Below are 24,247 nucleotides of genomic sequence, written 5' to 3'. Positions count from 1 at the left end.
TCATATCTCCACGGTCTATATGGAGGTATGTTGGCTACCTGGTCGGGGGTTAAGGGAACGGTTTCGTAAGGGTCTTACCCTTGTTCAGCGTTTAGAGGTCTTGCAAGGGACCTGGGTCAAATTTAGTAGGATCTCCTTCAATACCCATAGGTATTGGATGGCGGGGATCCAAACTCTTTGACCCCCTCATAAGTTAACTACTAGTAATACTATAACCCGGCTATTTAGGACTGTATCCCTGCTGACTCAGACTACTTAGCCGAGGGTAACGTCACCGCCAAAAGCGGGGCCTACCACAATTTGCATTAATAACTTAATTCATTATCTTCCAATAATCCAACCCTTTAGGATTGTATCCTTGCTGACTCAAACTACTGGGTTGAGGGTAACGTCGCCTTCAAAAGAGGGGCCTACTACAATAACTAAGATAATCTCTTAAATAAGTGCAAAAGTGCGAAAATAATCAAAGGTTATACTAATACACGAGTCGGATCCAAGTGATTCATCTTGTCTCTCTGTTTTTATTTTATTTTTATTTTTCAGCATTTAGTTTGTTTTTATTTTCTTAGTTTAAAAATCTTTTCTAACTTTTTGATTTGATTAGACGTTGAGGATAAACCGGTACTAAAAGCTCTTGTGTCCTTGGACGACCTCGGTATCTTACCAACACTATACTACGTCCACGATGGGTGCACTTGCCCATATGTGTGTTTAGTGTTAGTGAATATCGTGTTTTATAAATATAAAACTTGGCTAAAAGTGTAAAAAGGGCTTAAATATACATCTAAATTATATAACACCTCACACACATCAAGTTTTTGGCGACGTTGCCGGGGACACAAGGATTTTAAGAAAGTTAGGAATCAACGGCCTAGTCATATTTTTTATTTTTTTTAATTTTTAGGATTTTCTTAGTTTTTTTCAGCTTCTACAGAGCTCAGCACGGGCCGTGCCTGCTGAACACGCCCCCGTGCTCAATCATTGGAACTGGCAATTCTGTTTTAAGTCAGACAGTAGGGCCGTGCCTGCTGAACACGCCCCCGTGCTCAATCATTGGAACTGGCAATTCTGTTTTAAGTCAGACAGTAAGCTGAACACGGGGCCGTGTTCACTCAACACGCCCCCCTGCCCAAGATTCTCTTACTGAAAACAGAACCGTTAGATCCTGGCGGTTGGTAATTTCTGACATAAGCATGAGTGATAGTAATTCTTTTTACTTTCGGCACTCTTATGGTACGTGGTGTCAATTATGTGGAGGCCAACATGAAGAATTAAAATGTTACTTTCTAAATTATAGGCCCCACTATATAGACCCACCAATTCCTTTTAACCTTAAGAGGGGCGAAAGTAAAAATAAGCACTATCTCTCCTCGAATGCGCCCAGCCAGATATTCTAGGGGAAATGCTCCTTGACGAGTTATTTCAACTAGAAGAGCTAATTCTAAATTGGTCAAAAGAACTTAGGGAGGATTTTATTGATCCACCCCAAGACAATGACCATGAAGAAATGTTGGAACCGCATTCCGTCAACCTCGTTGCTTCCGAAAATACCTTCATACCTAGAAAAGACTTGGACGATAGTCGTCCCTGTGCCGATTGTGCCGTGAAGGACTCTCCATCGACTTCGTTCGGTGCATACATAGACCTGAGCGATTCGGCATACACCTTCTTTAACGAGAGCCCGGGAAAGGGTTGGACTTGTCCACCTAAAATGAAAATAGGAATTACCCTCACCGACAACCTCTTGCGTTCTCGCCTTAGTCTAGGACAATTAAGGTATCTTAGGCACTTTGGGGTTGTTCCAACCAATCAAGAGCCGCCCGATACAGGTAAGTTCCTTAAAAAAAACTAGACAACTTCATAAAATAGTCCCTCGACACGGGGTCGTGTCCAGCCAACACGCCCCCGTGTTCACCAAAAGATTCCCTTCTGATCAGTACGTCAGAATACGGACAAACTCTGTCAGAACTCCACCTACACACGGGGCCGTGTCCAACGAACACGGGGCCGTGTCCAGGATGCTGTCGTTTTCTATAAATGCAGCCAAGAATTCTGCACATTTGGACCAACTTGGGACAGAGATTTAAGGGAATCTTTTCTCAAACCATCCTAGGTAAGTCTAAAAGAAGGTTCCAACAACCCATCTTGTCCTTTCCTCTTCTAGCCATTTCCTTCTTCTCCATCTTTCTCCAAGAACTACCATTAAAAAGTTTGAATTCTTCAAACTTTGTGGTAGGACTTAATGAGTTTTGTTCAAGGAATCTTGGTAAAAATATGTTATGTAATATTGTTTTAAGTTATTAATGTTTAAAAAGACCCCACAAGTTCAGAAAATAACTTAAAATCTCAAGTTTCCTTACTTCAAAATTCTGCAGAAAGATGAACACGGGGTCGTGCTCAATGAGCACGGGGCCGTGTCCAGATACTGTTTCACCAAATAAACTATTTTTAGTTTATTTTTCGTAGAATGTCGAGCGAAAACAGCGAAACATCATCCGTGCATTCATCAAACAGCCGAAGAGGAAGGAGGCCCTCCGTTGAAGCTACGCTTGTGCACTATGTGATAGCATTAAGGGAGGCTCTCGACGAAATGACGTCAGTAGAGGAGGTCCTAATTGACCGTATTAACGATCTTACGGTGGGACTCGAAAGCAACTTCCAAGAAATTAACCTCTTGCACCAGAGGTTAAATATTCTTGTAGCACCCCCGATGGAACCAGTCCTTCCACAACAGGATTGGAACTTGGCACTCGGGATTAACAACCCTACCGGGTGGGAAGACTTTCCGGCGAAACCTCCCATGGAGCACCAACAAGAGATCCCGGTGGAAATCGAAACTCCTCAAACTAATGCCAATGAGCCTTCTTTTCTCCTTCCAAGGGAGGTGGAGGAGTGGCTCGCCGACATGTGAGGAAAGCCACACCGGGAAGAAGGAGTTTTAAAAGCCTTGTCTAAACCAAGATTAGTAGCTTCTTGGAAATTTTGCTATCTAAAATAAAGTATGGGCTAGAACTCCATGGTTTAATATTTCCTTGTTTTCATATTTCGTTTTATGTAATGTCTCTCTATGGTTGCAATGAAATGATGGTTTTTAAAGTTTGATGGTTCATAATAAATAAAACACACTTATGGTGGTAAAGGATGACAAAGGGAACGAGGATTATGGCCCCATGCACAAGAACAAGGCAACCCGACACAAAATTCTCCATTACAGAAGGCTCAACACGGGCCGTGTCCAACCAACACGGCCCCGTGCTGAACCCCCTGCAGAAAAATGCCCAGTTCAGGTAACTGGACACGGGCCGTGTTCACCAGACACGCCCCCGTATCCAGGCTTCTGTCTCATTTCTTTAATTTTTGTTACTGGCACCTGAACACGGGGCCGTGTCCGGTCCCCACGGGGCCGTGTCGAGACTACCAGTAACATAAATCTTTGCTTTTTTAACACCACATTACACATCCAATCAACCTAAAAATTTATTTTTGGGACACATTGAGGACAATGTGTAATTTAAGTGTGGGGGGAAGCTAACACCTCGAAATTTTGCATGCCTAACAACAAGCCTTACACAAAACTCTATTGGAACCGCTAAACACCCCAATTTTTTTTTCAAAAATTTTCATTTTTTTTACTTGTCTAAAGTTTAAGTTAGGAATCCTAAGATTAATAAGGTTATATTTTTACAAATTTTACAACCGAGAGCGTCGTGATAACAAGAACCAACATAAGAAAATTATGAAACGGCATAACAAGCTTAGTTAGAATTTGATTATATATACTCGATCACATAAAAACCCATTCCCACAAAAGTGAGTTTTGAGCCTTTATTGAGCATACAAATTCACATCTTTAGACTAAATGCTCATTTTTCATTTCTTGTGTGAAATAGACGCTTGGTTCTTACAACTCTAGAACTTGCCACGACGATTCATTCCCGGTCCTTACCAACTTAAACCCAAGTAAGTAAATGATGGAGGCATTAGGACTAACCATTTTTCTTTCTACAACATTATTTTTCATTTTTTTTTACCACGTACCCAAAATCCCCCTAGTTAACCCCTTTGAGCCTAAACCTTTCATTTCTTTACCCTAAAACCCTTTTTACCCACCAAAACCCCTTTTTATTTTCACCCTTTATTTTAGTAACAAGCTCGGTTTTTCGTAAGCTCATTTTTTTGTGATTAAAAAAAAATTTTTTTGAATGATGAAGTTAAAAACAAACAAAGCTATGAAAACAAAAGCTTGTTTGGAGAAATACTTCAAAATAAAAAGTCACTAAAAACAAAGTGTTTTACGAAAACCGACGCTTTTTACGCTTTTCGCCCTTTTTTCTAACCACTAACCCAACCACCCACCTTTAGCCCAAGCCTAACCCTTCACCCAAAAAAGTCCTCTTGATATTTACAAAGGTATATAGTTAAAAAGGAGGAGGATTGATTGCTTGGCAAGCTTATGGTAGGAATAAGCTCCATGCCGCTCTCGAGTGATTCACTAAAAAAATTACACCTTCGGCCGAGTGTTGAGTGATTTCTCCCATGAGGTATGTGAACTTGTATATAAATGAAATTTTAAAAAGGCATGCTAAGCCTAAATAAGTAATTTCTCTTATGAAACGTTCTAAATAAATCATAACGAATAGGATTGTAAATAAATAAAAATAAAACCCAAAAAGATCTTGGATTCCCGACACTCTATGACAAGCCAAAAACCTTCTCTTCTACCCATTCCATTTGGGAGTGTAAGCCTCATATTTAAAGAGTTTTGCTTGAGGACAAGCAAAAGTTCAAGTGAGGGGGTATTTGATGTGTGTAAAATGCAACATATAAATTACATCAAATAAGGCATAAAACTAACCCTTTTTGAGTACTAATGTTGGAAAAAGAGTGTTTTTGTCTTCCTTTTGTATTTTCAGGATGAAATGAGCTCAAATTCACAAAAGAAGCAAAAAGACAGCTAATTCTAACATAAATACAAGAAAAGGAACAAAAGTGGATTGCCCGAACCCTCAACGGCATCCTCCCAAGCAGAGAAGAGAAAACAGAAGACTGAACACGCCCCGTGCTCAGCCAGCACGGGGCCGTGCCCAAGAAGCAGCAGAAAAGACAAACCTATAGAAGCTTCTATTGCCCACCACGGGGCCGTGTCCAGTGAGCACGGGGGCGTGGCGAAAGTACAGCAGGCGCATGAATTGTAATTGCGAATTACAATTAATGAAGAGAGAGAGAGTGTCAGACGGGCACGGGGGCGTGTCCAGCGGACACGGGGCCGTGCCCAGCCTTCTGTTCAGCCTATAAATAGGAGTGCTTGCTTTCATTTCAACTCATCCCTTGGCACACCACCTCTCTCACACTTCATCCACCACCCACCACCACCATAACACCATCATCCACCACCATCATCCATTGTCCATCATAGAGTGTGTAAGTCGTCTCGGGATCCAAGATTGATCGTAAGAATTCTTGACAATCAAGGCATGTTTGCCTAAGTCTCTTACAACACTTGGTGAAGACAAGTGTTTAGTATAATACTTTTTATTTTTAATCTTTTGCACTTTTTAGTTGGTTTTGTATTAATGACTTTAATAACTAGTTGCTTATGTTGAAGGTGATCTTTCCTTATCGTTTGTCCGTGGTGTCTTGGCATTATTTTACTGTCTATATAAAATAAAAGATTTTCACCATTCATATCTCCACGGTCTATATGGAGGTATGTTGGCTACCTGGTCGGGGGTTAAGGGAACGGTTTGGTAAGGGTCTTACCCTTGTTCAGCGTTTAGAGGTCCTGCAAGGGACCTGGGTCAAATTTAGTAGGATCTCCTTCAATACCCATAGGTATTGGATGGCGGGGATCCAAACTCTTTGACCCCCTCATAAGTTAACTACTATTAATACTATAACCCGGCTATTTAGGACTGTATCCCTGCTGACTCAGACTACTTAGCAGAGGGTAACGTCACCGCCAAAAGCGGGGCCTACCACAATTTGCATTAATAACGTAATTCATTATCTTCCAATAATCCAACACTTTAGGTGTCACACCCTGGCTTTTGCGGAAGCGTGGGTTTAGTTGGTGTGACTTCTCAATACCATAGCAACAATCACAACATGCTATATGATAAAATATTTGATGTTCATCCATTAAAATAATTGAAAATGCATAACATATTGTCTTGAAACAAAAACATCAACCACACGATACGTTTACAAAACATGACTTGTTTAAAAATGGGTTCATAAGACTCGACGAAAAGCTACCAACGACATAAGGACTTGAGACATGCAACTCGTCCAGGAAAGAGTTACACTTCCCAAACCTACGACTCCGGATGACATCCTTATTTAGTACGCAGCTAATCATGCATCACTTGCCAGATCCAACTTAATTCCCTGAAATACATGTAGTTTTAAAAAGTCAACAAAAGGTTGAGCGAGTTCATGAGTAAGTCTTGTGTATATAAAACCGTTTAGTACGTCTGTAAGTAAAAATTTGTCCCTGGTATGTAGCAATAAGGAAAAAGAGATCACCGACGGTTTGCAAAGCCACCGGTATGTGTGAACAGGTGCAGGGAAACTCAAACCTAGCATATTTGTTACCGGGCTTCCGGCTGGAAGACACAGTCACCACTATGGGCCGCCCCGGCCTCACGGGTGTGGGCTTGCTACACCCAAATAGATCTATCACTCTTGTGTCCCTTGGTCCTATAACAAGGATTAATGGCCTCAAGTGTTGTGCCCACCCTTCACATGATCTAGTAGTGTAAAACCCTCCCTAAGCTAACCATACCATGTATATAAAAGTCTGAAATAATTTGTAAACATGTATTCCACCCCCGAAGTATAAAACTGAAAACAGTAAAGGAATAGGGGGTCATGAACTCACCTTAGTGCGTCTTGACTCGAACTTAAACTCTTCCCGCTACACGACAACCTACAACGTACTAATGTCTATTAGACGAACGGGCCGTGCCTTGGCTTAGAGTTTAGTGTTTTGATTTATGTTACTTTGGTATTATTTCGTTAAAACAATAATAATTATTTTAACTTAAATAGCGTTCGTAGAAAAATAGTTAGACAACTATTTCGTATCTATTTTCTCGAAGATTTTACTAAGTGTTCGGATTCTCGGAAAATTTCGGCAGAGTCTCCTCTGTAAATAGAGGTGTCCATGCTTTAATAGCATATCATTTTCTTTTATATGAAATCAATAGTTCATTTACAATAATCAAACCAACATATAGACATACAAAACTTTACATACTTCATTTCAGCTTTATCACTCGAAACAGGGCTGTTTTCGAGGATTTTTATAAAATAGTTACCCTTTACTAAAAATCACCAAATTTTTACAGAATATGACATATGTTCCAAAGTTTATTGTGTAAAAATATCAAAGTCCAATTCGTTACCCATATTGTATAAAAAATCATTTTCTTGACTGCAATCAGATTTGTTACCTTCTGATCACAGTTTACGGAAATATTCGCTAAAAATCAACCGTAAGTCCGTTTGACGAAATTCCAGTTGGAGGGTCGTCCTGACAATGGTGTCTATCTACTGTAAAAATTTCATGAGTTGATTTTATTCAGGTTTAAGGTTATGACTCCGAAAGTAACCCACTTTTTCTGCAACAAAAATGCGGCTTGAGCTGCTGTCCAAAAATAATCTTTTAAAAATAGTAAACGGTCTCGAAAAATTATGATTCCAGTGCCATTTGTTTAGTTATTCCAAAACATTCATTTTAGGCTTTTGAAAATCCACTTTTCGACTTAAAATGATCCCGTTACAGCCTGTTGAAGTTGGCTGGAAATCCAACTCAGCAAGCTGTTTGAGTTCTTGTGTGAGCAAAACAATCAACAATCGAACAAGAATCGAAGTGAGGCAAGAGTATGAAAGAACTTACTACTAGCACAAGGCTAGGGTTGTAATCTTAGGATGAGATGACAAGAAATGATGGTGAGAAAGGCCTTGAACAAAGCTTCTTGAGAGCACTTCAACTTCTTACTTCTATGGAGGGTCTTGGAGCTTTGAATGGAGTTTACTAGTGAAAGAGATGAAGTTGTGAAGGTATATGAAGATGAAAATCAGTTGTGGTGAGATGGGGGGGGGTATGGGCCGATTTTTAGAGGGAGAGGAGAGAGAGAAGTGTGAATCTTGAGGGAATGATGAGTATATCTTGGAAATGTGCACTTAGGTTTGTAGGGAAATTATGACAAGGAAAATGACCAATGGAAGCAAGATTCTTCTTACAAGGATTTAAACAAAATATCTACTAATTATTTGGGGCAGATTTTCGGTTATGGGGGGGGGTAAAGTGTAAATATTTTGTTAATTAGTAGGTATTTACTAAAAGCTTAAGGGTATTTACAAGTAGTGGGTGTATGTCATGTTTGCATGGTGCATGGGGATTTTTGTGACCATGATTAATTCAAAATACTAAAATAATATTTCTAACAATATTTTCATGTCCCGGGTAATGTCTGGTTGTTCGGTTTCGCATGGTTCCGTTAAAGCGTTTAATTTACCCGTAAAGCGTCTTTTGTGCATCTTTTTGTAACGAAATTAATTCCAACACTTAGGAAAGTGTCCAGGACTATTTGGTCAATATTATGAATAATATGAGCGTGTTAAAAACTGAATTGTTATTAAAAATGTGGAATTCTGTAATTAAATTGCGTTTTAGGCACTTTCCGGCACTCAAACTGTCACCTAGTGACATAGTCTTATATTTCTCACTTCCCTATACTCCATACTGGTGTAGTGATTTAACTCTGGCCCACACTGGCCTAAAAATAGTATCTGTCTAAGTGCTGGCATTGTCAGCATGTGTCTGAGTTATCCGCTTACTGCGCTAACTGTGCTTTGTGCATCCGGTTTGACACTAAGAGTCTATATGAAATAATTGGAGTGACTGTATGTAAATAATGCACATGTATGTATATGACATAAATCAGTAAGCAGTTAAAAGTGTCAGATGTAATCAAGCACAGTCATTAAGCACATAATTAGGGTTAATTAATTTGTACAGTACCTGAAATTTTGCGGGTTGTCACATTCTCCCCCTGTTAAGAAAATTTCGTCCCGAAATTTTATGTCCTACTCCTAGTTGCAGGGGTCTTGGGAAATAAATGTGGATATTTGGCCTTCATACGATCCTCACGTTCCCACGTGAATTCTGGGCCGTGTCGTGCATTCCATCGAACTTTGACTAGCTTGACACTGCTCCGACGTGTCTTATTAATCTTCCAATCCGTAACTTCAACCGGTTCCTCCACAAAGTGGAGTGTGTCGTCGATATGAACCTCGTCAGCAGGAATGACAACTGTCTCTTGTGTCGGACTCTTCCTCAAATTTGATACATGGAATGTATCGTGAACACCGTTGAGTTCAGCAGGTAGGTCCAACTTGTAGGCTACAAGCCCAATCCTTCGCAGGATTCTAAAAGGACCAATGTAACGCGGATTCAACTTCCCACGCTTTCCAAAGCGTGCCACACCCTTCCAGGGTGAAACCTTTAACAAAACCATATCCCCAACTTGGAATTCCAGGGGCTTCCTCTTTGGATCCGCATAGGCTTTTTGTCTGTCGCGAGCTGCCTCGATGCGTTTTCGAATCTGTGCGATCTTGTCTGTCGTCTCTTGGATGATTTCGGGGCCAACAAGCTGCCTATCACCCGCATCAGCCCAACATAGTGGTGATCGACACTTGCGTCCGTAAAGAGCTTCGAATGGTGCTGCTCCAATGCTTGTGTGGTAGCTGTTGTTGTACGAGAATTCGACCAAGGGTAAATGATTGTCCCAGCTACCACCTAGGTCCATAACACATGCTCTTAGCATATCCTCTAACGTCTGAATAGTTCTCTCACTTTGGCCATCCGTTTGTGGGTGAAATGCTGTACTCAAGTTTAACTGAGAACCAAAAGCTTCTTGGAAGGATTGCCAAATCCTTGATACGAAGCGTCCATCTCTATCAGAGATAATCGAGAGAGGCACTCCATGACGTGCAACAATCTCTCTCATGTATATTTCGGCCAGTTTACTCGTGTTGTCCTTCTCCTTGATTGGCAGGAAGTGCGCAGACTTTGTCAGTCGGTCTACAATTACCCAAATTGTATCATGACCCTTGGGCGTCCTTGGCAGTTTTGTGATGAAGTCCATGGAAATCTGTTCCCATTTCCATTTGGGTATTTCAGGTTGCTGCAGAAGACCTGAGGGTTTTTGGTACTCAACCTTCACCTTGGCGCAAGTTAAACATTTGCTGACGTATACTGCAACATCGCCTTTCATCCTGGGCCACCAATAGAAATCCTTGAGATCTTGGTACATTTTATCCGCTCCTGGATGAATCGAGTACCGTGACTTGTGAGCCTCATCGAATATAACTTTTCTTAATCCTCCACACAGAGGAACCCAAATTCGTCTCATAAAACACAAGGTTCCTTCCTCATTTGGTACCAATTGTTTCTCCATCCCACGGAGATACTCATTCTCGATATTGCTTTCTTTCAAGGCTTCTCTCTGTGCGGCACGAATGCGCAACGAGAGATCTGTCTGGACAATCATCTCTAAAGCCCTAACCCTTATGGGCTTAATCCTTTCTTTTCGACTTAGGGCGTCAGCAACTACATTCGCCTTCCCTGGGTGATACTTGATCTCACAGTCGTAGTCGTTCAATAGTTCAACCCAGCGTCTCTGTCTCATATTAAGCTCCTTTTGATCGAAGATGTGCTGTAGACTCTTATGATCAGTGAAGATTGTACATCTTGTTCCATACAGATAGTGTCGCCAGATCTTCAATGCGAACACTACAGCGCCTAACTCCAAGTCATGCGTGGTGTAGTTCTTCTCGTGAACTTTCAGCTGGCGCGAAGCATAAGCTATAACCTTCTGTCGCTGCATCAACACGCAGCCTAAACCCTGACGCGAGGCGTCACAATATACCACGAAGTCGTCCGTTCCTTCGGGTAGGGATAAAATCGGCGCGTCGCAAAGCTTGTTCTTCAACAACTGAAACGCTTCTTCTTGCTTGTCGCTCCAATCAAACTTCTTGTCTTTCTGAGTAAGTGCGGTGAGAGGTTGAGCGATCTTAGAAAAATCTTCAATGAATCTACGATAATACCCCGCCAAACCTAAGAATTGCCGAATCTCGGTTGGCGTCTTCGGGGACTCCCAATCCTTGATCGCCTCGATCTTGGTGGGATCCACATGGATTCCTTTTCCATTAACCACATGTCCAAGAAACTGGACTTCGCGTAACCAAAACTCACATTTCGAGAACTTAGCGTACAACTTCTCCTTCTTAAGCAGCTCTAGAATAGCTCGCAAGTGTTGCTCGTGCTCTTCCTTCGTCTTTGAGTAGATCAAAATATCATCAATAAATACGATTACGAACTTGTCGAGGTATGGCTTGCAGACTCTGTTCATCAAGTCCATGAAAACTGCTGGAGCGTTTGTCAACCCAAACGGCATAACCAGAAACTCGTAATGTCCATATCGAGTTCTAAAAGCAGTTTTGGGAATACTTTCCTCTTGTATTCTCAACTGATGGTAACCTGATCGTAGATCGATCTTTGAATAAAAACTAGAACCTTGTAGTTGATCGAACAGGTCATCGATCCTTGGCAAAGGATATCTGTTCTTGACAGTCAACTTGTTGAGTTCGCGGTAGTCTATACACATGCGAAAACTTCCGTCCTTCTTCTTAACGAACAAAACTGGAGCTCCCCAAGGTGAGAAGCTTGGTCTGATGAATCCTTTATCTAACAGCTCTTGGAGTTGCGTTGACAGCTCTTGCATCTCCGATGGTGCAAGTCGATAGGGTGCCTTAGCAACAGGCGCGGCGCCTGGAACTAAGTCAATGTGGAATTCGACTTGTCTTGGAGGCGGCAATCCTGGCAAGTCTTCTGGAAAGACTTCAGGATATTCCCTTACGACAGGGATGTCTTCGATCCTTGGCTCGGCGGCCTCCTTATCAACGATATGTGCCAAGAAGGCAACACATCCTTTCTTCAAACACTTCCTAGCTTTCAAGCAGCTAATGATCCTTAATGGCGTATCGCGCTTCTCTCCATGAACTACAATCGTCTCTCCATTCTCCGCCGGGATGCGGACGATCTTTTCATGACAAACCACTTCGGCTTTGTTGCTAGACAGCCAATCCATCCCTATTACCACGTCGAAGCTTCCCAACTCGACGGGCAGTAGATCTAGCGAAAATTTGTGTCCTCCCAATTCTATTATACATCCCCTGATAACTTCACCCGTTTCAACTAGGTCTCCATTTGCCAATTCAATTGAGTATGGAACGTCTAACTTACTAGTAGTTACCCCAAGCATATTCTTAAAGTCTAACGATACGAAACTATAATCGGCACCAGTGTCAAAAAGAACAGATGCATAGCGTTGATTTATAGGGAACGTACCAGTGACAACATTCGGATCTTGGCGTGCTTCCCTCGCACCGATGTTAAAAACTCGGCCTTGCGCTTGATTTAGCTTTGGGCATTCTCTTTTGAAGTGCCCAACGTCCCCGCAGTTGAAGCATCCTGGCCCTCGGCCATTGCCATTACCATTCCCGTTTCGATTTCCGTTTGTTCCCCGGTTACCAGCTTGATTCGGGGCATTCCCACGATTTCCGTTTCCCTCATTACCTCCTTGCGGTCTGTTTCCATTACCGCGGTTGTTGTTATTGTAACCCCTTTGGCCACCTTGGCCTGATCCAACCCAACACGTCTCCTTTGAATGGCCTGTCCTTCCGCAAGATTCGCACCTTCTGAGTCGGCACGGGCCGGGATGATGGAACTGACATGTACCACACTTGGGCAGAGTGCCCATGTATCCTCTTCCTCTGTTTTCGGCACCATTTCCGGCCCTGGCTGGTGCGCTTCCTCCTTCCCTCTTGCTAACACTGCTTGTGCCCTTTTTGAAATTTGAGAACTTCCTCTTGTTCTCACTTGGCGACGATTCAACATGTGCTTCCTTCTCTTTCGGTTCAGAGATTGAAAATTTGTTCAATCTGATGGCTTCCTCTGTAAGTGCCACACTGAGATCAATAGCTTCGGTAATCGTTGGGGGCTTGGACGTCGTTACCATGCTCATGATTTGGGGTGCCAATCCCCAAATGAAACGCTCAATGCGTTTAAACTCAGGCTCAACCATATACGGCACAACGCGTGACAAGTCGTGAAACCTTTGCACATATTCAGCAATCTTTGGGCCGTCCATTTTGAGGTGCCAGAACTCAGTTTCTAGTTTCTGTATCTCGGCCCGAGAGCAGTATTTCTTCCTCATGAGCTCCTTCAGCTCAGTCCATGTCATAGCATACGCCGCTGCTTCCCCCAGGGTCTGTACTTGAAGGTTCCACCAAGATAGGGCACCATCAAGAAAGAGCCCTGAGATGTATGTGACTTGGTGCTCGGGAGCACACTTGCTCATCCTTATCACAGAATCCGTCTTCTCTGTCCACCTAACGAAAGCAACAGCACCCCCAGTGCCGTCATAGTTCAAGGGCTTACAATCTAGGAATTGCTTGTAGGTACAACCGTTGGGAGGGTTGTTGTTGCTGTTCGGAATGTTGCCGCTTGTCTCTCCTTGTGAAGCAGCATACTGCGCAATAGCGGCAGCGATGATTCCTTGCAGTTCTGCCTGGGTGGTCGGCATGCGTGCGTCACGTCGAGGAGGCATTTCCTAGAGGATGTTCCACATCGGTCAGGTCATAGTAAGTATAATAATCGTACGTATATGTAGTATCATTCATCATTCGCATAACATCTCATGTCATAATCACAACAAATAATCAACGATACATGAAATTAAAAGACTTGCAACTAATGTTTCATAACCAAACCATCAATAAAGTGTCACAATTTTATCACGTGCCAAAATATGTGTCTGAGTACAAATACAAATAAACCAAAACTAAAATCGTGGCCTTCAAAAAAAGTCTTCATAATCTTGGTTCTAGCACTGTCTTCCCACTAAAAGTAGCTGGCCTGAAATCTCTGTCGCTGAGTATACCCCTAAACTGACGGTGGAGGAGGAGGAGGAGAGAAACGAGAAAGAATCAATCGGCGCAACTGCATCAAGTCCTCCTCGAGTGCATAGGCAAAACGCAACACGGAAGCAACATCTGACTCCTGAGACGGAGGAAAAGATGTGTGGGATGCTGAAAACAGAGCCTGGCAGGGACAATGGGGATGTGGAGCCCTCTCCAATCGCTGGACACACTGTCTCAAGGCGTCCCGCCGTGACTGCAGTGACGCGAGCGTGTCCTCTACAGAGTATCCGACCTGGAATGGATGGGAAGGGTCGGATACAGGCATGACGTGGGGTACTAACCGAAGGAAGGGCTCATCCATCGGGGCTGGAGCCAAGAGTGTAGCAGGTGGGGTAGGTGCAAACTGTGAAGTAACATATGGTAACTGGGTCTCTAGAGGTGCAGGAAGTGACACTGGTGGAACAAAGTCTGAATAAGGGACCTGCGGTAAAAACTGGCTAACCTCTGGCATGAATGGGGTGTGCCCGAAAAGCTGGCTCGACGATCCCTCCCCAGGTTGAGGCGGAGGAATGTCCTGAATGAAGGTGATAGGAAGGTCGGTGCGGTAAGCATCGGAAGTGGACGAAGGAAACAAGGGGGCATCGAAGGGTACAGTGACAGGTGCAGGAGGGGGAGTGACTGGGACCACGTATGCTGGGTAGTCATCATCCTCGATCCATCCATTGCTGGAGTTGGCGTACCTCGGGTCCATGTGTGTAGCAAACGGGGCAAGATCATCGAATATCGCCATGGGATCAGGTATGGGTGCTAAATCGGGGATCCCAACAGCTGGTGGTGCAACAACGGGTGCGTCAGAAAAAGGAACAAGATCAGTGACAGGAACAGGCTCGGAAACAACTGGAGCAGGCTGATAATCGGCAAGCACGGCTGGAATCGGATCATCTGGGTGAGCGGGAACCTCAGCAGGCTGCTCAATCTCCATCTCCTCATCAGCGTCCCTGCGAGGGATGTAACCGAATCCCAATGGTGGGATATGAGAAGCTACAGACTCAAAAGAATCTGAAGCGGATGAATCAGGTTGAACCTCCATATCAGGAAGCTCGACTATGGGGACAACAGGATCAACAACAGGAATATCAACAGGCTGAACACCGCCCTCCATCGGGGCCCCACCATCCTGGTCTCCCTCCGGGGGACCCTCGATGAGTAGGTCGATGTCATCATCAGGTATCGCGTCGAGGAGCTGTTCCCCCAAGGGAACGGCAGCAAACGGAAGAGGGGCAGGGACCGGAACAAGGGGTAGGTCCTCCCCTGGTGGACCATCAGCTAAGGGTATATCATCTCCGAAGTCTGGTAGGGCAAAAGGCTGAAAGTCGTCCTCATCTGTGCTCGTGTAGTCTGAGGTGAAAACGCCTGAATCGGTATCCATCTCGTCATCAGAGGTATAAGTCCTCGGGTCACTCGCATCGGATACTCCGCTATCGGATGATGCCATGGTGTCTGTAACACATCCACAACATATGCACACAAATAAGATAAGCATGTAAACAAATAATAATGAGATCATGTATGCATCCTAGTCTTCCCAGACTATCCCACTCAATCTCTAAGACTGAATTCCCTAGTCTCTCAGACTAACTCCCTGGCCTCTAAGACCAACCTCCTAGTCTCTAAGACTCAAATTTTTCCCCAGCCTCTAAGGCTAAACATCCCAATCTCTAAGATTGAATCCCCCAGTCTCTAAGACTGAACTCCCTCAGTCTCTAAGACTGATATCAAAAATTTTGAAAAAAAGTATTTGTGACCTTTTGTTTGTAAAAAGTTTGTGCCCTGGATCTGGACTTTTAGTGTATGCAAATATAAAAACGTTTGAAAACATTTTCGTGAGAGCCCTAGTGATCATAGTCTAGACTCGAGAATGAATCCTAGTTCGCTATGATCGAGGCTCTGATACCAAGCTGTCACACCCTGGCTTTTGCGGAAGCGTGGGTTTAGTTGGTGTGACTTCTCAATACCATAGCAACAATCACAACATGCTATATGATAAAATATTTGATGTTCATCCATTAAAATAATTGAAAATGCATAACATATTGTCTTGAAACAAAAACATCAACCACACGATACGTTTACAAAACATGACTTGTTTAAAAATGGGTTCATAAGACTCGACGAAAAGCTACCAACGACATAAGGACTTGAGACATGCAACTCGTCCAGGAAAGAGTTACACTTCCCAAACCTACGACTCCGGATGACATCCTTATTTAGTACGCAGCTAATCATGCATCACTTGCCAGATCCAACTTAATTCCCTGAAATACATGTAGTTTTAAAAAGTCAACAAAAGGTTGAGCGAGTTCATGAGTAAGTCTTGTGTATATAAAACCGTTTAGTACGTCTGTAAGTAAAAATTTGTCCCTGGTATGTAGCAATAAGGAAAAAGAGATCACCGACGGTTTGCAAAGCCACCGGTATGTGTGAACAGGTGCAGGGAAACTCAAACCTAGCATATTTGTTACCGGGCTTCCGGCTGGAAGACACAGTCACCACTATGGGCCGCCCCGGCCTCACGGGTGTGGGCTTGCTACACCCAAATAGATCTATCACTCTTGTGTCCCTTGGTCCTATAACAAGGATTAATGGCCTCAAGTGTTGTGCCCACCCTTCACATGATCTAGTAGTGTAAAACCCTCCCTAAGCTAACCATACCATGTATATAAAAGTCTGAAATAATTTGTAAACATGTATTCCACCCCCGAAGTATAAAACTGAAAACAGTAAAGGAATAGGGGGTCATGAACTCACCTTAGTGCGTCTTGACTCGAACTTAAACTCTTCCCGCTACACGACAACCTACAACGTACTAATGTCTATTAGACGAACGGGCCGTGCCTTGGCTTAGAGTTTAGTGTTTTGATTTATGTTACTTTGGTATTATTTCGTTAAAACAATAATAATTATTTTAACTTAAATAGCGTTCGTAGAAAAATAGTTAGACAACTATTTCGTATCTATTTTCTCGAAGATTTTACTAAGTGTTCGGATTCTCGGAAAATTTCGGCAGAGTCTCCTCTGTAAATAGAGGTGTCCATGCTTTAATAGCATATCATTTTCTTTTATATGAAATCAATAGTTCATTTACAATAATCAAACCAACATATAGACATACAAAACTTTACATACTTCATTTCAGCTTTATCACTCGAAACAGGGCTGTTTTCGAGGATTTTTATAAAATAGTTACCCTTTACTAAAAATCACCAAATTTTTACAGAATATGACATATGTTCCAAAGTTTATTGTGTAAAAATATCAAAGTCCAATTCGTTACCCATATTTTATAAAAAATCATTTTCTTGACTGCAATCAGATTTGTTACCTTCTGATCACAGTTTACGGAAATATTCGCTAAAAATCAACCGTAAGTCCGTTTGACGAAATTCCAGTTGGAGGGTCGTCCTGACAATGGTGTCTATCTACTGTAAAAATTTCATGAGTTGATTTTATTCAGGTTTAAGGTTATGACTCCGAAAGTAACCCACTTTTTCTGCAACAAAAATGCGGCTTGAGCTGCTGTCCAAAAATAATCTTTTAAAAATAGTAAACGGTCTCGAAAAATTATGATTCCAGTGCCATTTGTTTAGTTATTCCAAAACATTCATTTTAGGCTTTTGAAAATCCACTTTTCGAGTTAAAATGATCCCGTTACAGCCTGTTGAAGTTGGCTGGAAATCCAACTCAGCAAGCTGTTTGAGTTCTTGTGTGAGCAAAACAATCAACAATCGAACAAGAATCGAAGTGAGGCAAGAGTATGAAAGAACTTACTACTAGCACAAGGCTAGGGTTGTAATCTTAGGATGAGATGACAAGAAATGATGGTGAGAAAGGCCTTGAACAAAGCTTCTTGAGAGCACTTCAACTTCTTACTTCTATGGAGGGTCTTGGAGCTTTGAATGGAGTTTACTAGTGAAAGAGATGAAGTTGTGAAGGTATATGAAGATGAAAATCAGTTGTGGTGAGATGGGGGGGGGGTATGGGCCGATTTTTAGAGGGAGAGGAGAGAGAGAAGTGTGAACCTTGAGGGAATGATGAGTATATCTTGGAAATGTGCACTTAGGTTTGTAGGGAAATTATGACAAGGAAAATGACCAATGGAAGCAAGATTCTTCTTACAAGGATTTAAACAAAATATCTACTAATTATTTGGGGCAGATTTTCGGTTATGGGGGGGGGGTAAAGTGTAAATATTTTGTTAATTAGTAGGTATTTACTAAAAGCTTAAGGGTATTTACAAGTAGTGGGTGTATGTCATGTTTGCATGGTGCATGGGGATTTTTGTGACCATGATTAATTCAAAATACTAAAATAATATTTCTAACAATATTTTCATGTCCCGGGTAATGTCTGGTTGTTCGGTTTCGCATGGTTCCGTTAAAGCGTTTAATTTACCCGTAAAGCGTCTTTTGTGCATCTTTTTGTAACGAAATTAATTCCAACACTTAGGAAAGTGTCCAGGACTATTTGGTCAATATTATGAATAATATGAGCGTGTTAAAAACTGAATTGTTATTAAAAATGTGGAATTCTGTAATTAAATTGCGTTTTAGGCACTTTCCGGCACTCAAACTGTCACCTAGTGACATAGTCTTATATTTCTCACTTCCCTATACTCCATACTGGTGTAGTGATTTAACTCTGGCCCACACTGGCCTAAAAATAGTATCTGTCTAAGTGCTGGCATTGTCAGCATGTGTCTGAGTTATCCGCTTACTGCGCTAACTGTGCTTTGTGCATCCGGTTTGACACTAAGAGTCTATATGAAATAATTGGAGTGACTGTATGTAAATAATGCACATGTATGTATATGACATAAATCAGTAAGCAGTTAAAAGTGTCAGATGTAATCAAGCACAGTCATTAAGCACATAATTAGGGTTAATTAATTTGTACAGTACCTGAAATTTTGCGGGTTGTCACATTAGGATTGTATCCTTGCTGACTCAAACTACTGGGTTGAGGGTAACGACGCCTTCAAAAGAGGGGCCTACTACAATAACTAAGATAATCTCTTAAATAAGTGCAAAAGTGCGAAAATAATCAAAGGTTATACTAATACACGAGTCGGATCCAAGTGATTCATCTTGTCTATCTGCTTTTATTTTATTTTTATTTTTCAGCATTTAGTTAGTTTTTATTTTCTTAGTTTAAAAATCTTTTCTAACTTTTTGATTTGATTAGACGTTGAGGATAAACCGGTACTAAAAGCTCTTGTGTCCTTGGACGACCTCGGTATCTTACCAACACTATACTACGTCCACGATGGGTGCACTTGCCCATATGTGTGTTTAGTGTTAGTGAATATCATGTTTTATAAATTTAAAACTTGGCTAAAAGTGTAAAAAGGGCTTAAATATACATCTAAATTATATAACACCTCACACACATCAGTAGTTATCTTAAATCCTTTTATGATAGATTTCTAAATGTTTGTGGTAAATGATGAAAAATTGTATTTATCTAATCCTTTCAAACTTGTTATTAGTGATTCATGAATCTTTATGTTGATAAAGAAAAGTGTTGATATTCGATTTATTTTTACGATAATTTTTCCTTTTGGTTTAGTTTGTAATGGCATTTTCAGTTTTTGTTCACATTAAATTTTAAAATTTTCAAATTTAATCTACTTTAACAAAAATATATTTTAGTTAAACCTGAAAAGAAAAAAAATTAATAGTTTTTAAACCCTATAACAAATAAAAATTTAATCTGAAAATAATTATAAAAGACTGAAACTAAATTAATTTAACATCAAGAAGCAAAAAAAGTATCTTTAAAACAAAATATATTTGCAAACATAAATTAATATAATTGCTATATCTATCATTGTTAATTGCCTTAAGTAATTTTCAGTAGTTCATTTTTTAATAAAGTTTCAGAAAACATTTAAGATTTAACCTGTTATGACCCTGTTTTGGGTGGGCCCTATATGCGGTACACGTTACAGATTGTTAACAGAATTTATATGCAAGGGAAATTAAAGGTAAGTAAACAAAGTTTGCTGATGCGGTTTCAAGTAGTAAGTGTGTTGGTGCAATTTTTGTGTCTGATGTTATTCGAATAGTTTAGACTACATTTTATGCTAATTACGTAATAGTTAGTGAAGCAGTCAAACGAACGTGTATAGACCCGCTCGTTTGAAGTGGTCAAACGAAATTTGTTTGACCGTATGTGTTTGCAAGTGAAGGGGGTGTGGCTATAAATACCAACCCTTGGTCATTTGCAACATTTGAAGGTTTTAGACTTGGGGGAGAGATCACCACCACTTGGTCTCTCCCCGGATGTATGCTCCTTTGGTATAGTTCGGCTAGCTTGTAATCGGGCCGGTTTGTAATGTTATGCTACCAAATTTATAAAAGAAAGTTGTTTTATCCGTCTTTAATTTTTCCGTCTTTGAGCATAATCACACACTAATCACGGGTTTCAGTCTGAACTATGAACATACAATTGGTATCAGAGCCATGGTACCCGACATAGTGAATCTAACCATTTGCTAAGTCACATGTGCTCTTGATCAGTGATTTTTGTGGTGTTTTGTTCAAGATGTAAAGTTGTGTAAACATGAAGAAAACCCAGATCTGGACCCGAAAAATATGGATCTAGATGAAACAGACCATACACAAGGGTTGGGTTTTTTGTTTAACACCAAAATTATCAAGTTTTAATCATCCATTGAGGCATATTTCGTCAAATCCGCAGATCTACAGATGTTGTTCTTCGCTGTGTTCTTGAAAGGGGGTGGCGGCTGTTTAAGAAACACTAGGGTTTCTTCAGAGATCTGGACCACCGAAGTACCTCCCACTCATGAAAAACCTTTTGCCGAAGAACCTATCCCCTACGAAGATTCTTCGTCTTATTGCTGCTGCTGGAAAACATGTTCTCAAAGAACTCTTTGTATCTGCACCGAACAAAGAACTTCATGGGACGAAGAACATGCATCAGCCGTAGAACCCTCCACGAAGAACTCTCTACGAAGAACCTCCACCTTGCCAAAGAACCCCCTGCGAAAAACCCACTGCAAAGAACCATATCAGACGAAAAAAACTGTCTGATGAAGAACCTTCTGTCTAAATGATTCTGCCGAAGAACCAGTTCATGCGAAGAATGTCTTTCGGTTGCAGGTTGTTCGCTGGTGTTGTGTCTATACGAAGAACATCTGCCAGAGAAACCTTGGTGCCGACAACAGCTGCTCCGATTAGAACAATGGTGTTTATGGTGGCGACAAGGTGAAAACGTTGGGAGTAAAGGGTGTCGGACGGTTGAAGATGACAAGGTTTTGTTTTCTTCCGATGATGGAGGCTGATAATCACAGAGAGAGAGAGAATGGAAAACTGATGTCGGCTGCACAAGTTATTTTGGTTTAAGGTTTGGAGGGTGATTGAAAGTGGAGGATGACAAGGATGATGGCAGGTGATGTTAGCGGCTGGTAAAAGAAAAAAATATAGGGTTTTGCTTGAAAAAGGGTTTGGTCATGGGCATTGGATTTTTAGTTCGGGCCCACTAGCAACCATTACCACATTATGGGCTCACATGATGGTTCCTAAATTTCTTGAAGTCACGTTTTTTTTGGGGCCCACATGACTTATTGTGGAATATTGATTGCAGCCAAAAGTCAATCTTTGTGGGTTTTCATTTCTAAAGGATCTCCATAAATTAATAGTGGTGCATGTTGAATAGTAGAATTCTATCGGGCCCCGCCTATGAATACAAATACAACTAAGATGGTATTGGGGAATGATGAGGATGATACGGATGATGGCAAGATTTGTCCTATTATCCACATTGTCTGATTATTTTTTTGTTGAGCTATGTCATGAGGATCAAGTGTGGAATATTTTTTTTTGTGGCCCACCTACAACTTATTGCCACACAACTAGGAGGTCAAGTTTATTATTTGGGTCAGTTCTATAAAATTATTAAGTGGGCCAAGTGATTTGTAATGTTGGGCTTGGACGAAAGACCTAATCTTTTGTGATGTGTTATCTTTCGTGGGCACATGTTCGGCCCAGTAATGTTGGGCCTATTTGATTGGCCAATTAATTATGGGCAAATGATTAAAGATGGGCTCTATTGGACCAAATATTTAGAAGAGACATGGAGTCGTGGACTCATTTCTATTCGTGAGTTGTAAAGTTGGGTCGGGTGTTCATGATGCTTATTTGAATCCAGCTTTAACGTCAAAATTCATAGGGGTTCGGGGGCGCGCGGGATCACTTTAGGATGATGAAAACAAGTGATTTTTTTTTAATGTGGGGTAGTCACGGTTATCGATGCAAACGTCAAATTTGGTGACTTGACTATTATGGGCCAAAAACGATATATTTCCGCACGTGAAGATTTATTTTGTTATCGGTGTTCGTAAATGCTCGAAAGCATTTTGTTTATTGTCATATTCTCGCATTTGGTAACGATTAAAGGAACCTGGAGAGCCAAGACAGGTCCTAACGAGTTCACAAAGTCGAAGAGTTATGCCTATGATGGAAGTTTTCGGATTAGGTGTTAGGGGGCGACAAGTCGGATCCTACGGGGCTAGGGGACTTTCTTTATCTACTAGAATATGCAAAGAAGAAAGTCGCTTTCGTGATTTTTCAAAAAACTGAGAACATTTGAAAAATTCTGCTCAGTGGAGAGAATTTGTTCAGTGAAGTTGACGACGATTCCGCTCAGAGGAGGGAATTTGTTAAGGTTTGGAGATTTTACCAAAGAAATGGGGGGATAAAAATTTTAATATGTTTTGGAATTTAATCGGTAAAATTCTAAACGCAATCACTGTTGGAAAAGTTTGTGATTTTCAGGGGATATCAAAGGTTCTGCTTGGAATGTTTTGCACAGACACATATTTGAGGATTTTAATTAATTCTCTAGATAGCGTGAAGGGTTTTGAACGGAAACATACAGGTATCTAAAGTCAACAGTAGCTTCAAAACGCTATTCACTGAAGACCTAGGGAATCTTTAGGAGAGCTGATAGTTCAAGGCTGATAAGTGTGGATTCCAACTCTATCAGAAGTTGTAGTTGAGGGGGAATTTGCAGGATTCGGTTTTGGGTTTGATGTATCCTTGGGATTTTACAGGGATCTGGGTGTAACTCAATTCGTTGAGTTTGCAAACATGTACTTAGTCAAGCTGACATCCTGAGTACTGATGCTGAAGATCCGTAGTGCATTACGTGGTCAACTTCACAAAGGCGAGACAATGAGGTCTGGATGTAGTTTAACTAAGCATGCTGGTTGAACTTGCAAATGATATACTCGGTCTAGTTGACTTCCTTAGTGTTGATGCTGATGATTAAAGTACATTACTTGGTGGATTCCACAAAGATGGTTTATAGAAGACAGTTCACCATAAAACTCTATCAATGTAGTATGCTTGAATGAAATAGAGTTCGTATGACAAGATCAAGACTGGTGCAGTTTTTAAAGAATGAAACCCTTATCAAATGTCGGTTGGAGTATTGGAAGGGACACTATGAAACCCTAAGGGTTAGAATGCTTTCATGGGTAAGTTACCCATTAGAATCATAACAAGTTATTAAGTCTTAGATGATGTAATCTAATGCTTTGGCAAATGAACACAAATTTATCATCAAAGGTTCCATTATTTGGATAATATATAAGTATTATATAATGTTCATATAATCCTATAGGTCAAGCATGAGTTAGGAGGATGAATCCCCCATTTAGGTACCTCTTTGTTTATCATAGAAGTCATGTAGGAGGTAGGAAGAACAAGTCTTCCATTTAGGTACCTCTAGGTGTTCACCACTACACTTGATGTTATGAACATTCAAAGAGGGTCATGAATATACAATAAGAAACGAAATAAGACAACTAATCTATGAGAAAACATCAAGCAATGTGTGGATTTTCAAGTGGGATAGCCCAAGCTAATCCTAAATCACACAATCATCAACCTTTAGGCTTGAACATTACTTGTAGGTTAAACCCTTAAACAAAACAGAAAGTTTGTGAGGTTTACACTTATGTTGTTTTTAACCCCATCTAACCATAGAAGTGGTTATGAGCATAAGGACATAGGTTTGAGATGAGATAACTCAAGTTTAATTAAGTTACAAAGATTGAGTCAAAAACAGAAATATCAGTCAACTTTGGAGCCTTTTTGGTGATGTTCTAGACATTGGTTTTCCATAGAAAACCTGTGGAAGTGTTCCTAAGGTCAATCCAAGTAAGTAGGAA

General features: G+C 41.1%; 1 protein-coding gene across 1 annotated transcript; it reads right to left on the bottom strand.

Annotated features, from left to right (window-relative positions):
* Positions 1 to 14,014: 14,014 nt before the first annotated feature.
* LOC110943169 (SH3 domain-containing protein C23A1.17-like) lies at positions 14,015 to 15,487 on the bottom strand. The gene has a single exon (XM_022184924.1). The coding sequence runs from the start codon at positions 15,485 to 15,487 to the stop codon at positions 14,015 to 14,017; it is 1,473 nt and encodes a 490-aa protein (XP_022040616.1).
* Between the last annotated feature and the right edge of the window lie 8,760 nt (positions 15,488 to 24,247).

The sequence above is a fragment of the Helianthus annuus genome, chromosome 5 (genome assembly GCF_002127325.2).
Source record: "Helianthus annuus cultivar XRQ/B chromosome 5, HanXRQr2.0-SUNRISE, whole genome shotgun sequence".
Classification (NCBI taxonomy): Eukaryota; Viridiplantae; Streptophyta; class Magnoliopsida; order Asterales; family Asteraceae; genus Helianthus; species Helianthus annuus.
Note: the sequence above shows the minus strand (reverse complement) of the source record. Positions and strands in the feature narration are given on the sequence as shown.

What these genes read in the sequence shown, in the direction of transcription:
- LOC110943169 (XM_022184924.1), bottom strand. Translation starts at nt 15,487, where the DNA reads ATGGCATCATCCGATAGCGGAGTATCCGATGCGAGTGACCCGAGGACT.